The 16,801-nt window shown below is 38.8% G+C and overlaps 1 protein-coding gene across 1 annotated transcript in view; it reads left to right on the top strand.

Moving 5' to 3' along the window:
• Positions 1-16,801, top strand: part of LOC309613880 (cytochrome P450 3A29-like) — a 51,859-nt gene that overhangs the window by 13,579 nt on the left and 21,479 nt on the right. Inside the window, exons 2-9 of the mRNA XM_082361388.1 lie at positions 168-261; positions 2,800-2,852; positions 5,226-5,325; positions 9,333-9,446; positions 9,693-9,781; positions 11,014-11,162; positions 14,001-14,128; positions 15,223-15,289. Coding sequence (XP_082217514.1) covers positions 168-261; positions 2,800-2,852; positions 5,226-5,325; positions 9,333-9,446; positions 9,693-9,781; positions 11,014-11,162; positions 14,001-14,128; positions 15,223-15,289 — 794 coding nt within the window. The remainder of the gene's footprint in view (positions 1-167; positions 262-2,799; positions 2,853-5,225; positions 5,326-9,332; positions 9,447-9,692; positions 9,782-11,013; positions 11,163-14,000; positions 14,129-15,222; positions 15,290-16,801) is intronic.

Here is a 16,801-nt window from a genome sequence, read left to right as displayed (position 1 = left end):
GAAAGGAGGTGATGAGTGAGTGTAATATCACTTTTGGAATCGCTGTTATTATTTATCGCCTACATGTTACCTCCCTAGGTTGACTGTCCAATTCTGAGTCAGTGACTGGCCAGCTCCAGCACTTACTACACAATCCCTGTGACCTAGTTTTCTTTTTCACTTTATAGATATGGAACTTATTCACATGGATTTTTTAAGAAGCTGGGGATTCCTGGGCCAACACCTCTGCCTTATTTTGGAAATATTCTGTCCTACCGAAAGGTGCGTGATGTTTGAGCTCCAGCTTTGCTTCTTAGGGTTGCAAATCTCAGCTGAGTCCCATAATAAAAATTCCCCTTTTCAAGAGGAAGGTCTGAAGTTTCACGCTTTCCAGAAACAACACCATAGGCTCCACTCAGCACATGGCCAAGTTTACCCCATGGTTCCATTGTCAGCTGTTAGGAGCCTCAGGTTTTGCCGCCTCAGACAGCCCAGCTCTCTAGCTGATTCAGCACAGGACTTGATGTTCCATCTTGTGAGTATTGTGAAAAGGATTTTCTTTCTGCCAGATGCAGATTCCCAGGAAGGTACAATCCCCCTTAGGAGAAAAGCATGAAGGGGGTGACCAGTCATGACTCATTAAGCTGTGTACACTACAGTCAGAATTTCCTTTTGCTAGCGTGTGCTGCGGGTACCCTTTTAAAAAAAATTCCTCCTGGATTGATTGGAAACTTCACTTTCTGAGGCAACCCTAGTATTCACCATTGAGTAATTTGCACATACTTGAATTCCCTCAAGAACTGCTAACCCCAGCAGTTATTTCCATGCTCTAATCCACCTCTTGTACCAGTGACTATTTTGGAGATTTGAGAGATGGAACAAGAACTTTCTGTTTTACTTCTGTGTCTTCAAAGGAGGCACCTCATGGATGAGTTTGAGCAGAGAGAGAGTATAATGGAGACTAGATAGTGGTTGTCTTCGACTTCAGATATTTAACTACTAAATGAACTGTGGGTTAAAAAACAAAAAAGCAAGGCAGAATTACTTATGCAAAATCACTAGAAAGGACATGATTTGGCAAAATTATTAAAATTTTAATTTAGGGCTTCCCTGGTGGCGCAGTGGTTGAGAATCTGCCTGCCAGTGCAGGGGACAAGGGTTCAAGCCCTGGTCTGGGAAGATCCCACATGCCGCGGAGCAGCTGGGCCCGTGAGCCACAATTACTGAGCCTGCTCGTCTGGAGCCTGTGCTCCGCAACAAGAGAGGCCGCGATAGTGAGAGGCCCGCGCACCGCGATGAAGAGTGGCCCCCGCTTGCCACAACTAGAGAAAGCCCTCACACAGAAACGAAGACCCAACACAGCCGTAAATAAATAAAAATTTAAAAAAAAATTTTTAATTTAACCAAACAGAATGTACTAGGTGACAGGTGGACCGTGAATTCTGGCCGAGCCTTGATATTAATCCAGCTCTGATGCCTTGCCCAGGGCCTGGCCCCTGAACTGAAGGTCGTGAGCTACGTCCATGTGTCCAGGGGGCAGAGCCTTGTGTGCAGGCTGCTCTCTGGCTCAGATTTCTTTTCCTGCAGACATAAGGCTTGTTTCTCAGATCCTGATTCTCCCACCTGAGGTCTTCATTGTCTCATTACTGCCTATGAACTTCCTGAACTTTTTTCTCTCTGAAAAAGCAATAATTTATTTTCCATCTTGCCCAGATGAACTCCTTAGTAGATGCACTCCAAGACCCACATTTCTGGGACTTTCTTTTTCATAGTTAAACCATCAAATATCACAGCAGAAACTTAGCTACAGGAAGGTGTTTGTTGTTGTTGTTTGTTTGTTTTTAAGTTACAGAAGTGAAAACTCAGGGCAAGTGTTTTAATTGCACTGTCCTTTGTCCTCTGTGTAGTTGTGGCATCTCCCCATCTTTCCATGCTGAGCTGGAAAACTAGAAGGCGATCTACTTTGTCATTCATTCATTCACTCACTCACTTTCTCACTCACCACACGTCCTAGATGTTTTTAAACCTGCTAGACCCAAAGAGGTTACTGGTGCCTTAACTTCCTTATTCTGCTAGAATTCTAGGGGGGGTCATGAGATAAATGAAAAGGCTGCTTAACTAGGAGATGAAAGTGTGTGTAGGAAACTCTTACCCTCAGCTTCAGTTTTCTCACTTGTTCCTGGAGGATTAACTCAGAGGGTTATGAGATTTTAGAGACAACACGTGCTCAAGCAAAACCCCTCAGAAAGACAAGGAGTAATTAGTATTCATTGACAAGGGTAAGTGTTTAGTAACTACAATACTCAAAGAAAATTTGAGTGATTTTTTTTAATTAATTAATTAATTAATTAATTTTTGGCTGTGTTGGGTCTTCGTTTCTGTGCGAGGGCTTTCTCTAGTTGTGGCAAGCGGGGGCCACTCTTCATCGCGGTGCGCGGGCCTCTCACTATCACGGCCTCTCTTGTTGCGGAGCACAGGCTCCAGACGCGGAGGCTCAGTAGTTGTGGCTCACGGGCCTAGCTGCTCCGCGGCATGTGGGATCCTCCCAGACCAGGGATCGAACTCGTGTCCCCTGCATTGGCAGGCAGACTCTCAACCACTGCGCCACCAAGGAAGCCCTCGAGTGATTTTAAATTCTCCATTTCAAATATCTCCTCTATTTTGTCTTCTTTCCCCTAAGATGTCTCTGATAAGAGTTTCCTTGCATTTGCCAGTGGGAAATAGTAAGCCTGATATCATGCGATTCAAGTCATTTTTGTCCCAATTAGAGGTAAAGTTCAATACATTTAAACTAATAATCCAAATTTTTTTCTCTTGCAGGGTATTTGGGATTTTGACAATAAATGTTTTAAAAAGTATGGAAAAATGTGGGGGTGAGTATTCTGGAAACTTCCATTGGATAGACTTGTTATGATGTGGCGCCCCCCTGTGGTGTGGAGGACAATCTCAGTCGGCAGCTTCTTGAGATGAAGTCATATATCGTAAAGCTTTGGAGGCTTGTTCTACCAGGGATCCCAGATGTCACCAGGTATCCAGGTCCACAGTCTGAGTCAGGCCTGGAAGGTCACAGGTCATCACTTTGCTCCAGACTTTGAGGCCCAGGGACTCCTAGCATCATTTTATGCCCAGTATCTTGCTCTTCCCCCCTTCGCCATTTTTTCCTTCCTTGGGGCACCTTTAATTGCATAAAATGCATCATTCCAGAACATTCTAATATCTGCTCACAAAAGTATGTTTTTATCATCTCCCACATGATTCACTTTTAATTAAAAACCAAAATTCCTTTACCTAAATTTTGGATTTAATATGTCCTTTTCAAAGAAGGACTCAGGGGTATAGGTAACAAGAAAAGGAAACCATTTCTGCTCAGCTTTTAAAAAATTTCTCTGCACTTACGTAGTTTAGTTTTTTTTTTTAAGTCAAGATTTTTCAGTAGAAGTGTATAGTGGTATTGCTTTAACTACTCTATTCCTCTGACTTTGAAGAGATGTGGGATATTTCTAACCCAGAGTGTTTCCGTTGGGCTGAAGGACTTGATGATTTTGTAGAGTGGCCCCAGCTGATTGCAGTGGCTGATCCCTTTTGCAGCTGCTGGAGGTTTGGTGAGAGCAGCAGGAGAGGTATAATGTGGTGACTATTTGCCAAAAGCAAGTGGGAGAAAGTTCTTCCTCTCCATACCTCTTCATCTTCTCTCATCAAGTTCTCAGAAACCATAGGGCTCTGCTGAGTTGCCATGGCCCCAGAAGGCAACGTGACTGCGTGGAAAAACACATAGCACTGGATTGCCACTGGACCAGCTCCAAATGCCCCTCCAACATTTAGTACTTTTGAGCTCTGGATGGAGTCACTCTTTCATAGTAGATCCCAGTTCTCTTTTTAGAAAATGTTTCTCATGCTAGGTGTAAATAAGAACCACCTGGGAGGGCTTGTTAAAAATGAAGCCTTGGGCCCCACCCACCAGCAACACTGAACCTGGATGATCTGGGATGGGGCCCAAGAATCTGAATTTTAACTCAGAGTATAAGAAATACTAAGGCTGGAGTGACATCGTGAGTATAAAGGTTTACCCCAAACCACTATCCCTTCTCCACCCAGGTGTTTTTGAAATAACATGATGGGAAGATGGGACATCATCCAAGAAATATAGTCAATCAGATGAAAAAGCAAATTAAGTGCCTCCTCAATCCCTTCCGTCACTGCTTCAACACTAAATGCACTTGACACTCACTTAAACCCTCTCAGTTTTAGTTCTCATCCATTTTTATATGTGATCACAAAACCATTTGAAATTCCTGTGTGAAGTCAGAGGAATAATAGGTAACATGTAGAAAACCTTCCATTGTGTTCTAGCCACTGCAACTGATTGACAGAGGAAACAAAATGCCGGAAGACAGTGTGATTAAGTTAGAGTCAGCCTCATGCCAGCGGCCCATTCCCATGAATGGGCATCCTGACGGTCAGGAGATCAGGCCAAATTGGGATGTATCGCATCTGAGGAGTTGGCTTTGTGTGGTACATGTGTCAAAAGTGGGCCTGCCTAGCTGCTGATGGATGTCACCTACATGGGGCCCTAGGCCCACTTGGGACCCATGTCGAAGAATAAATATAAATAGTGAAAAGAAAATATTTTAAAAATGAATTTATACCTGTTCCTCTGAATTACTTTATTCTCTCAGTCCTTTTGTTTCAAATCCTTGATGCTACCAAGGATATCTCCTTGTTATTTAAAATATGATTTCCTTTAAAGAAGTATAAAGTAAGCATATTTTTAAAAATAAAGCAAAGAAACCTTTCATAATCCTACTTTCACTTGTTGAGCATTCTTAATCTTCTTCCACTTGCAGACACATTGTACATATTTATGATCAGTGTGTCTACAAGTTTCAGATATTACATCATTGCATTTTTCATGCTTTTGATATATCTTCAAAAATGACAGAGTGGGTGGACTCGCCGTAATTAATTATTTTTTTGTTTCCAGTTAATTAACTTGCCTTCAATTATTTACTAAGCTAACTTATGTTTTGATATGAAATATTTTAAAGCCCTAAGAATTATGAAGTTGGTATAGGAAATACCCATACACACACCACCTAGACCTAACCCATGTTTTAATGTTATTTCTAACCATGATCTCTAGGAGTAGGGATTATGTAACATCTAGTTGAGAATCTGGACTTCTAGTTGTGGCTCCAGCTGCAGACACTGGCTCATTAAGTTTAATCAGCTCTGTTTTCCCTACACAGGTTTTTTGATGGTCAACAGCCTGTGTTGGCTATCACAGATCCAGACATGATCAAAACAGTGCTAGTGAAAGAATGTTATTCTGTCTTCACAAACCGGCGGGTAGGCATGCATTTTAAATTTTTAATTAATTAATTATTAAAGTTTCATTTTGAAATAATTATAAATTCACAGCATGTTCTCAAAAGAAAAAAATACAGGGAGATCCCATGTTATGTACCCTCGTCATGTTTCTCCCAATGATAATATCTTGAAAAATTATAGTACAGTATCAAAGCAGGAAATTGACATTGATTCTATCCACAGAGCTTATTCAGTTTTAATCAGTTTTTTGTGCACTCATTTTTGTGCGTGTGTTGCTGTATGAAAATTTATCATGTATTTAGGTTTGTGTAACTACCTCCATCAATATACAGAACTGTTCCATCACCATAAGGCTCCCTCCTACTATTCTTTTATAGTCATGGTGAGTAGCTTGTCTTTTCCTCTTATCAGGGTCTTTAGCAGAGCAAACTTTTTTTAAAAATTTTGAAGAGGCCAATTTTGTCAATTTTTTCTTTTATGGGTTGTACCTTTGATGTCAAGTCTGAAACCTCTACCTAGTCCTAGGTTCCAAAGTTTTTCTCCCTTATTCCTCTAAATAGTATATAGTATTATGTTTTACATTTAAGTCTATGATCCATTTTGTGTTGATTTTTGTATAACATGTGACGCTTAGGTCACAGTTCTTTTGGTTTTTGTTTTTTGGGGGTTTTTTTGCCTGTAAATGTCTGCGTTTTTCCTCCACCATTTGTGGAAAGACTCCTTCCTTCATTAAATAGCTTTTGCACCATTGTCAAAAATCATTAGGGCCTATTTCTGTGGGTCTATTTCTTACTCTCTGTTCAGTTCATTGATCTATGTATCTATCCCTCCCCCAGTACCACACAATCTTGATGACTGTAGTTGCACAGTAAGTCTTAGCAAGTAGAATATTCCTTCCACTTAATTTTTTTCAGAATTGTTTTAGCTATTTTAGGTCCTTTGCCTTTCCCTACAAATTTAGGATAAGCTAATCTATGTTTGCAAAATACTTGCTGAGGTTTTGATAAGAATTGAATTAACCCTTACATCAACTTGGGGAAAATCTATATTTTTACTAGGTCACATCTTTGAATCTATGAACATAGTATTGTTTCTCAATTTATTTAGGCTTTCTTTGATCCTTTCACAGCAGTTTGTAGTATTCAGCATAGAGATTTCATACATGTTTTATTTACACCTAAATTATTTCATTTTCTTTAGAGTGATTGTAAATGGTACTGAGTTTTTAATGTGTTGTCACATATTCATTGTTATTATATAGAAATGGGGTTGAGTTTTGTGTGTTGATCTTATATGCTACAAACTCGCTCAGGTCATTTATTAGTTCTAGAGGTTTCCTTATTATTTCCTTGAGAATTTCTATATTGACAATTATGTCAGCTGAAAATAGGAACACATTTTTCTTTTCCAATCGGTATGCCTTTCATTTATTTTTCTTGTCTTGCTGCACTAGCTAGAACTTACTGCACTAGTTCAAACTTCTTATAATGTAGGAAAAGAATGGTGCATTGTTCCTGATCTTAAGGGGAAGCATACAGTCTTTCACCTCCTAAAATTATTTATTTATTTTGGACAAAAGAATTGTATATACTCAAGGTGTACTCAACATGATACTTTGATATATGTATATGTTGTGAAATGATTACCACAAACTAATTAACACATACATCCCCCCTCATGGTTACCTTTTGTGTGTGAGTCGTATGAACGTTTGAGATCTACTCTTTCAGTAAATTTCAAGTGTGCATTACAGTATTATTAACTAGAGTCACCATACTGTAAATTAGGTCTTCATTTATTCACCTGATAACTGAAAATTTGTACCCTTTGATCAATATCTTCTCCCCCTCCCCCTGCCCCATCTCCCACTAGCCTCTGATAAGCACCATTCTTCTCTATGTTACTCTCAGTTTGAATGTTTTTGGTTTTTTTAGATTCCATATATAAGTGAGATCATGTGATATTTATCCTTCTGTGTCTGGCTTAATTCACTTAGCGTGTTGTCCTCAAGGTTCATCCATGTTGTAGCAAATGGCAGGATTTTCTTTTTTAAAGCTGAATAACATTCCATTATATATATAATTATTCATGCACACACACACATTTCTTTATCCATTCATCTGTTCATCTACGTTTAAAGTGATTGTAGGTCGGACTTACTGTTGCCATTTTCTTAATCCAGGTGTTTCATAGATTCTTTGTTTATTCTTTTTCTCTTCTTGTCTCCTTTGTTATTTCATGATTTTTTTTATAGTGGTATCTTTGATTCCTTCTTCTTTATCTCTTTATCAACTATAGGTTTTACTTAGTGGTTAGTGAAGCTTACAGAAAACATCTTATATATACATATAACAGCCTATTTCTTCTCATTCAAAAGCTGAATGTTTTTACTCTCCTTCCCCTACTTATTTTATGTTTTTGATGTCATAGTTTACAGTTGATCCTTGAACAGTGTTGGGGTTAGGGGCGCTAACCTTCCCTGTAGTCAATTTGCATATAACTTATAATCCGTCCTCTGTTATGTGGTTCCTTTGTATTTGAGGTTCCTCCGTCCCTGGTTTCATATCCACAGATTCAACCAATCATGGATCATGTAGTACTGTAGTATTTACTATTGAAAAAAATGCACCTGTAAGTGGACCTGCATAGTTCAAGCCTGAATTGATTAAGGGTGAATTGTACATCTTTTCTTTTTATAAATTTATTTATTTATTTATATTTATTTTTGGCTGTGTTGGGTCTTTGTTTCTGTACATCTTTTTATATTGTGTATCTATTAACAAATTATTTTAGCTATACTTTTTAAAAACTCTTTTGTCTTTTAACATTTACCCTAGAGTCATAAGTGATTTGCACACCACCATTACAATATTACTCTATTCTGAATTTGACTGTATATTTACATTTACTAATGAGTTTTATTATTTCATATGATTTCATGTTACTAGTTAGTGTTCTGTCTTTTCAGCTTGAAGACCTTCCTTGTAAGGCTGTTCTAGTAGTGACAAATTCTTTCTGCTTTTGTTTGTCTAAAAATGTCCTTATTTCTCCCTCATTTCTGAAGGATCCCTTTTTTGGGAAAAGTATCCTTGGTTGGTTATTTTTTCATTAAATGTTTTATATATTTTAGCAATGAACTCATTTGGGCCTGGGATATTTTATGGAGAGATTTTAAGTTAGTAATTCAAATTATTTACTTGATCTTTGCAAAGTACTGACTTTTTTTTTTTTTTTTGCTATAGTTTTTCTGTTTTGTTTTGTTTTGTTTTGTTTTTGGCATATGCCCTTTATCAAGTAGAGGGAGTTTCCCTCTCCTCCTAGTTTATGAGTTTTCATCATGAATGGGTGTTGGAAATATCCATTTTAAAACAAAATTTTATTTTGGAAGAATATGGAAATTTCCAAGCAGGTTGGTTTGATAGGCCAGTCCCAAGTTGAGAAATAGAATTACCTTTTTTCCTTCTTATCCTGGGCAAAAAATGTAGGGGAAAATTTTTTTGTGTAATTGCATTATTTCTTCAGACTAGTAAATAGATTCCTAATCTTTCAAGTGCTAAGCACTGTTTTTAGAAACAATCACCATATCAAGACATCCCTTTTTCCACTTGCTCAGGCTTTAGATATATGTAAAGACAGAACTTGTCTGAGTCAACATACACTTTGCCAAGGTTATCTGGCTATCACCAATACCCTTGTACTTTGCACAGCCCAGGAGGATGAACTAGGTCTTATGCCTGTCTATTCCTCTGGAAGAACAGTTTTCCTATTATGTGGGTCATTTCATTTAAAAGGAGATTGGCATATAAAGTCTGGAAATGATGTCAGGTGGCTGCATGTCTCCTTGACCCTCACAGGAAGCTATGAATTTGGGAAAAATATTTATTGAGCATCTAGCATAGGGCCTGCTTCCAAGTAGACAGTCACTAAATATTTGTTGAATAATTGGTGCACATTTAACACAATTTCCAAAAATGTCAAGACTTTCAAAACTTATGTAGGATAAAATGTGTTTTTTTCAACTCTAGACGTTTGGTCCAGTGGGAGTTATGAAAAATGCCATCTCGCTGGCTGAGGATCAACAATGGAAGAAAATACGAACATTGCTGTGTCCAACCTTCACCAGTGGAAAGCTCAAGGAGGTAAGAAAAGAAGAGGACTTTCAATTAGAAACTTAAAGAATAAGGTAGAAAATAAAATCACAGTCCTTTTCCAGGGAGGAGGCTACTAAATTCAAGCTTCCTAAAATAGCCTTTTATCTTCACCTCCTAGAAGAGACCTTATGAGATTCCTTATCAAATGTCACTGCTCCATTCATGGGAAAGCCAGGTCCTTCTAGGACTTGAGTCTCCACATTTAACTTCGAGTGGTGTTTATTTTGTGTCTAGATGTTCCCCATCGTTAGCACGTATGGAGACGTGTTGGTGAGGAACCTGAGCAAGGAAGCAGAGAAAGGCAAGCCCATCACCGTGAAAGAGTAAGTAGGGGTGAAGCTGCTGGTACATGAGCTCCACTGAGACCCTCCAGATGCCTGCCAGCGAGCCAGATTCCCACTGCTGAGTTACTGTAGTGACCAGACAGAAGTAGGTATGTGGTGGTACAACTCCCAAAGGCCCATCCCAGAAAGAGAGGTGGCTCGCCAAATAAAGCAGGACAGCCAGGAGAGAAGGAAGAAATGTGACTGCACCAATTTTGAGTGTGGATGGCATGGAATGGTGGCAGGGAAGGGACTTGGTGCATACTGGTAGGCGGTGGGTGACATACAATCATCACAATATGGAACTCGGAACAACTTAGATCTCTTCACAATCTGGCTGAGGACACCTGCAAATACTGAATGTTAAATCTTGCCACCACTCCCCTTTCCGTCAGTCCAAAAAGACAGAAGGCCTTGTACAGGCTGTGGGTAGGATGACCATAGAATTGATCGTCTAAACTGGGATTTTTTTCACTATGCAGGAACAAGTAAACTGGGACTGCCCTGGAAAACCTGGGGACATAGGATCACTTAGCTGTTCAATCCCCTAAGTCAATTTTAGAGTGATTTATTTTTAACGAGAAACATTTTTACTCTTTACCTTTTACAGAAATGAGTCTGCCCTCAGGGCAACCACAGACCACTGGAGTTGAGGAAGTGTGGGTCTTTCAGGATCCTTAGCAGAGGTGTAAGACAGTGAGGGATGATGTTCCTGGCAACTCAGAACAGGGTGCTGCTCTTCTGTAATTCACTGAAGAGGAATCAGCTCTGAGCACAGGTTCTGTGTTGAGGCAAGATCCAGATCAACGTCCCCTTTCTGGACTCCCCCAGGATGAGTTAATTTTACACCCTTGGTTCTGCTCAGACACTGTCCTTATACACCTATTATGGCCTGTAGTCAAAACATGCTACTGTACTTTGTCTGATTATGGGTGTCTATCCCTCTATGACTGAGCTCCTTGAGTTTATGGGAGGATGTCTAACTTGCCTTAGTGTCCCCATCCCTCCTGGCACAGGGCCAGCTGCATCACTGGCACCTCAGACACACCTCAGGAGTGAGTGATAGTAGCATAGACTCTTCCATGGTCCAACAGGTAGTTCTGAAAGAGTGTGGCTCTTTACCTGTCTTGTCTGGGCATCTGATTTTACGTGGACTTCTTGTTGCATGTGTTGGGCAAGGATGGTGAAGAGGTGCTGATCTGAACTGTCCATGTCTTTCTCTCTCTACTCAGCTTCTTTGGGGCCTACAGCATGGATGTGATTACTAGCACAGCATTTGGAGTGAAGATTGATTCCCTCAGCAACCCACACGATCCCTTTGTGGAACATACTAAGAAGCTCTTAAGATTTGATTTCCTTGATCCACTCCTTATCTTTTCAGGTACGTGGACTACTATATTTCTTTTTCTTTATTTCCTTCCTTCCTTCCTTCCATCTCTTTCTTCCTTTTATAGATATCTATATTGAGATATAATTTATATACCATGTAATTCACCCATTTAAAATGTACAATTCAATAATATTTAGAACCTAAGTGTCTGTTGACATATGGATGAAGAAAATGTGGTATGTATATGTATGTGCGTGTGTGTGTGGGTGTGTGTGTGTGTGTGTGCGTGCAGTGGAGTTCTATTAAGCCATCAAAAGGAAGGAAATCCTGCCATTTGCGTAATGTGGATATACCTTGAAGGTATTATGATAAGTGAAATAAGTCAGACAGAGAAAGACAAATACTTAAATGCTGAATCAAAAAGAAGAAAATCAAACTCATAGAAGAACTATTTCATATTTTTGATTACCAGAAGTGGGGTTGGGTGGTGGGGGAATTGAATGAAGGTGGTCAAAAGCTACAGACTTTGAGTTATAACATAAATAAATACTGGTGGTATAATGTGCAAGGTGACTACAGTTAAAACTGCTGTATGATATATTTGGATGTTGCTAGGACATAGAACTTTGCTTATTGCACCTTTGTGGTATAAGTTTTGAAATCAGGAAGTATGAATCCTGCAACTTATTTCCTTTTTTTTTTCCCCCAATATTGGTTTGGCTCTTCTGGGCCCCTTGAAATTCCATATGAATTTTAAATTCAGCCTGTAAATTTCTACAAGGAAGCCAGCTAGGATTCTGATAGGGAATGTGTTAAATCTGTAGATTTGCTATCTTGACAATGTTAAGTGTCCTGATACATGAACATGGGATGTTTTTCATTTACTTAGATCTTTATTCCAACAAAGTTGCAGTTTTCAGAGTAGAAATTTTGCACTTTTTTGTTGACTTATTTCTAAGTATTCTATTTTTTACATTATTATAAATGGAGTTATTTTCTTAATTTCACTTTTGGATTACTTATTGCAAGATATAGAAATACAATTGATTTTTGTATATTGGTCTTGTATCCTGAAACCCTGCTGAACTTGTTAGTTAGTTCTAATAAGTTTTTAGTGGAATCTTTATAATTTTCTATATACAAGATTATGTTATCTTATGATAGAGATTGTTTACATCTTCATTTCCTATATGGATACGTTTTATTTCTTTTTCTTCCCTAATTCTCCTGGCTAGGACCTCTAGTACAAAGTCAAGAAGTGGTGAGAGAAGCTTCCTTGTCTTGCTCTTAAACTTAGAGGAAATCATCCAGTCTTTGACGATTAAGTATGGTGTTATATGTGGGTTTTTCGTAGATGGCCTTCATCAGGTTGAGGAAATTCCCTTCTGTTCCTTTTTGCTGAGTGTTATTATCACAAGAGGGTGTTGGATTTTGTCAGTTGCTTTTACTGTATATTTAGATGGTCAGATGGTTTTGTTCTTTATGCTATTGAAACTGTGTATTACACAACCTTGCATTCCTTGAATTAAACCCCCCTTTGTTGTGGTGTATACCTCTTTTTATATTTTGCTGGATTCATTTGTTGAGGATTTGTGCATCCATGTTCATAAGGTATGTTGGTCTGTAGTTTCCTTTTCCTATGCTATCTTTGCCTGGTTTTTGTATCAGATTAATACTGGCCATATAGAATGAGTTTGAAAGTGTTTCATCCTCTTCTATTTTTTAGAAGAATTTGTGAAAAATTGTTGTAATCCTTCTTTAAATATTTGGTAGTATTCCCCATTGAAACCATGTGGACCTGAGCTTTTCTTTGTCAAATTGTTGGTTTTTTTCTTGATTACTAACTCAAACTTTGTACTTCTTACAGGTCTATTCAGCTTGTCTATTTTTTTTGCATCTGTTTCTGTATTTTGTGTCCATTTTATCTAAGTTATCTTATTTATTGGCATAGAGTTGTTTCTGGTGTCCTTTATAGTCCTTCTCATTTGTTTAATGTGAGTGGTAGTCTCCCTTCTTTAGTTTTGACACTGGCAATTTGTCTTTTGTCTTTTTCTCTTGGTCAATCTAGCGAAAAAGGTCTTTTAAAAGAATCAACTTTTTGTTTCATTGATTTTCCTCTATTGTTTTTTTATTCTCTAGTTCATTAGTTTCTGCTCTCATCTTTATTATTTTCTTCCTTCTGTTTGCTTTAGTTTTTGTTTGCTCCTCTTTTTTCAGAATGTTAAGGTGGAAAATTATTAGGTTATTGATAGGAAATTTTTGTTCTTTTAAAATGTAGATAAATAAAGCCATAAATTTCTCTCTGAGCACTCCTTTTGCAACATTCCATCAGTTTTGGTATGTCATGACTTCATTTTTTTTCACTTCAAAGTAATTCCTGATTGCCCTTTTGATTTCTTCTACAACCCATTGGTTATTTAGGAGTGTATTGTTTAATTTCCACACATTTGTGAGTTTCCCAATTTTCTTTCTATTATTGATTTCAAATTACATTCCATTATGGTTGAAAGACATACACTGTATTAAATCTATCCCATTATTTTTTTGAACACCATGATTAACTGAAGTAGCAGACTATGGTCTGTTTTATCCAAAGAAACTGTAGTTCAGTAGATAAAAGTCAGTGAAGTCCAAAATGTAATCCTGTTCCTCTGGTCACGCAAAAGATAGAGGGAGGACCACTGATCTCATGACTATAGTGATGACCCCTATATGTGGACTTGCCCTTGCTCAGGCCTTGGCTTGGAAGTCTGAGCAAAGGTCATAGAGGGACTGATCCTGGTTGAGAACCCTGGTGTCTCTTACTCTCTGATTGGTAGTGCAAATTATAATTGCTCCAGGTAAATTTTGCATTTTTACTCTGCTTTCCTTTTATCTTTTCCCTTACAGCACTTTTTCCGTTCCTTCGTCCAGTCTTTGAAATATTAAATCTCTCTGTGTTTCCAAAAAATGCTGTGAATTTTATCACAAAATCTATAAAAAGGATCAAGGAAAGTCGCCTCAAAGATAAAGAAACGGTAAAATCTGGTGGTGGTGACATGAGGGTGTTCACCTTTTGGTAATTTATTGAGCTGTATACACATGACTTATGCACACCTCAGCATTTTTTAAGGTAGGTAGAGAACTATAGATTTTAGAGCAGAAGAGTTCTAAACTTTGGGGGTAAATAAATATATAATTTACCTTTGGGGGTAAGTTCTTTGGGGAAGAAGATAAGAAAATGAGTCAGAGAGAAATGTTTAAGTTTAAAATAGGTGTGCCAATTAGTATATCACTGCATAAATATTGTTGAGTTAAGACTTTACCATTTCCCTTCAATAAATTGTCAAAGGATAAAAATTACTGTTTATAAATGATTTTACTCATATTTCACCAAATATTAGATTGGCAAAGAATCACTTCAAATCCAAGCCTCCTATTTTACAGGTTTTCCAATGGAATGCCCCATCAGGCACCTGGTGGAGTGTAGTCTGTGTTAAATTTGAGCCCTCTCATAGGCTAGAGTGGGCAGGGGTCTTCTGTTGGCAATGAGACTGCAAGCTGGTTAAGCCAGCCTTGCCTCATGAGGCCTGGAGGCCAGCACAAGGATGTCTGCAGGTCAGGGGGACAGGGCTGGGTATCCCAGGAAAGCAGTGAAAGTTGTGTAGCATTCTGGAAGGATGGGGCTCTTGAAGCTGCTTCTACAAAAGCTGCCAGTGAACTCTGCAAATGTCTGGGTATTAATTTATGTGGCCATTCCTTAAGAATTAAAGCTGGAGGGAAAAAAAGATTGAGGTTTTTTCTTCTTGCTCTCCTGAGCAAACAGGTATGACAGGAGAGAGAGCAGGTAACTCTTTGGTTAAGAAGCTGTTTCAAAAGCCAGAGAAGACAAAGATTAGGGAGTGAGGACCAAAAAGCAGTTGGGCGTGATGGCTGGGTTTCTCTCAAGGAAACATCATGCTCTCCAAGATTTGTAGGTGGATGTTTTGCTCACTGAGGCCTCAGTCAGTACTCGTCAGCCTTCAGCTCTTTAAGGGGCCGTATTCTCAGGAAAGAGGTGAAATATACACTCCTGATTTATTTCTGACTTCACAGATGACTTTCAGTCATTGAAATTTCTTTCTGCTTCTAGAACCGAGTGGATCTTCTTCAGCTGATGATTAACTCTCAGAATTCCAAAGATGTGGACACCCGTAAAGGTAACCAGGGAGAGCTTACGAGGGGCCGCTGTGGGGAGGCGCAGAGCTAGGGGTTGGTTCTGAAAATGTGCAGGATGTTTTCCAGGCAGCTGGGGATTTCTGCCAAATTGAAGGAAGACGCATGGTCAGACAGAAATGGTAGCCAGAGGTACTTTCTAGAAGTACACAGGCACAACCTTGTTCAGAGCTCGAAGGGCAAGTATAACAAAGATGTCTTGCCCAGAAGTCAGTCATGGTCTGTGGATCACCTACAGCCGAACCTCCGGGGAGCTTGTTTCCAATGTCAATTCTCAGGCTCCTTCAGACCCAATGAGTCAGAACCTCTGCCTGGAAATTTGCATCAAGGCTTCATCCCATCAGGAGGCACATTGCCCCAGTGTTGATGACCTTAACTTGGAACACTTGGTTAAAGTTGTGTTCACTAGCTTAGTCTACTGTAAAGTTCAATTTTTTCCTTTGTCATTAACAAGCAGCTGGTGGGAGAAACCTTTGAGACTGGAAATATAGTGTCCCTCTTCAAATTGTCACCTACTAGTTTTATCATCCATGGATGGTTTTTGACTGAAAACTTCATTACTGTGATGTTTGCAAAATGAATTTGTAATTTCATCATTCTTCTGTATTTATCAGTTGATGTTCTATTTTAAGGGAGAGCTTTCCATTCTCCCCCATCATTTATTTATTTATCTATATCAATACATTCTCATGTGTAATTTACTCTCTTATCATTTTTAACTTTGATTCTAAAATTCTCTCAGGTTTGTCCACTGGATCCCTTTTAAGTAGGCTCCTGTATCCTTTTTTATGTCTTTTTTTATTCTTAAATGTTTTTTTTTTCCAATAGACTATTTTTAAAGCAGTTTGGTTCACAGCAAAATTGAGGGGAAAGTACAGAGATTTCAAACATACATCCTCCCCACACCTACACACAGCCTCTTCCACTATCAAAAGATCACATCAAAGTACAATTGTTACAGTCAATGAACCTACATTGACATATTATTACCACCAAAAGTCCATAGTTTACATTAGGGTTCATTCTTGGTGTTGTCCTTTCTATGGGTTTTGACAAATGTACAATGACGTGTATCCACCATTATAGTATATAGAGTATCATTTTCTGAGAACTTCCTCGCTTTCTTTTTTTTTATTGGAGAATAGTTGCCCAATATTGTGTTAGTTTCTGCTGTACAATGAAGTGAATCAGCTATATGTATACATATATCCCCTCCCTCTTGGACGTCCCTCCCATCCCCCACCATCCCGTCCAACTAGGTCATCACAGAGCACCGAGCTGAGCTCCCTGTGCTATACCACAGGGTCCCACTATCTATCTATTTTACATATGGTAGTGTATTTATGTCAAACCTAATCTTCCAATTTGTCCCACCCTCCCCTTTCCCTCTGTGTCCACATGTCCGTTCTCTACATCTGTGTCTCTATTCTGATGCAAGACATTCCAGGTATCTATTCTGTTTCCCTTGACTAGCCCTGAAAGGAGTTCTGGTTTCC

This window comes from Balaenoptera borealis (genome assembly GCF_965194805.1).
Source record: "Balaenoptera borealis genome assembly, chromosome: 16".
Classification (NCBI taxonomy): Eukaryota; Metazoa; Chordata; class Mammalia; order Artiodactyla; family Balaenopteridae; genus Balaenoptera; species Balaenoptera borealis.
The sequence above is the reverse complement of the archived record's forward strand: the minus strand, read 5'-3'. Positions and strand labels throughout refer to the sequence as shown.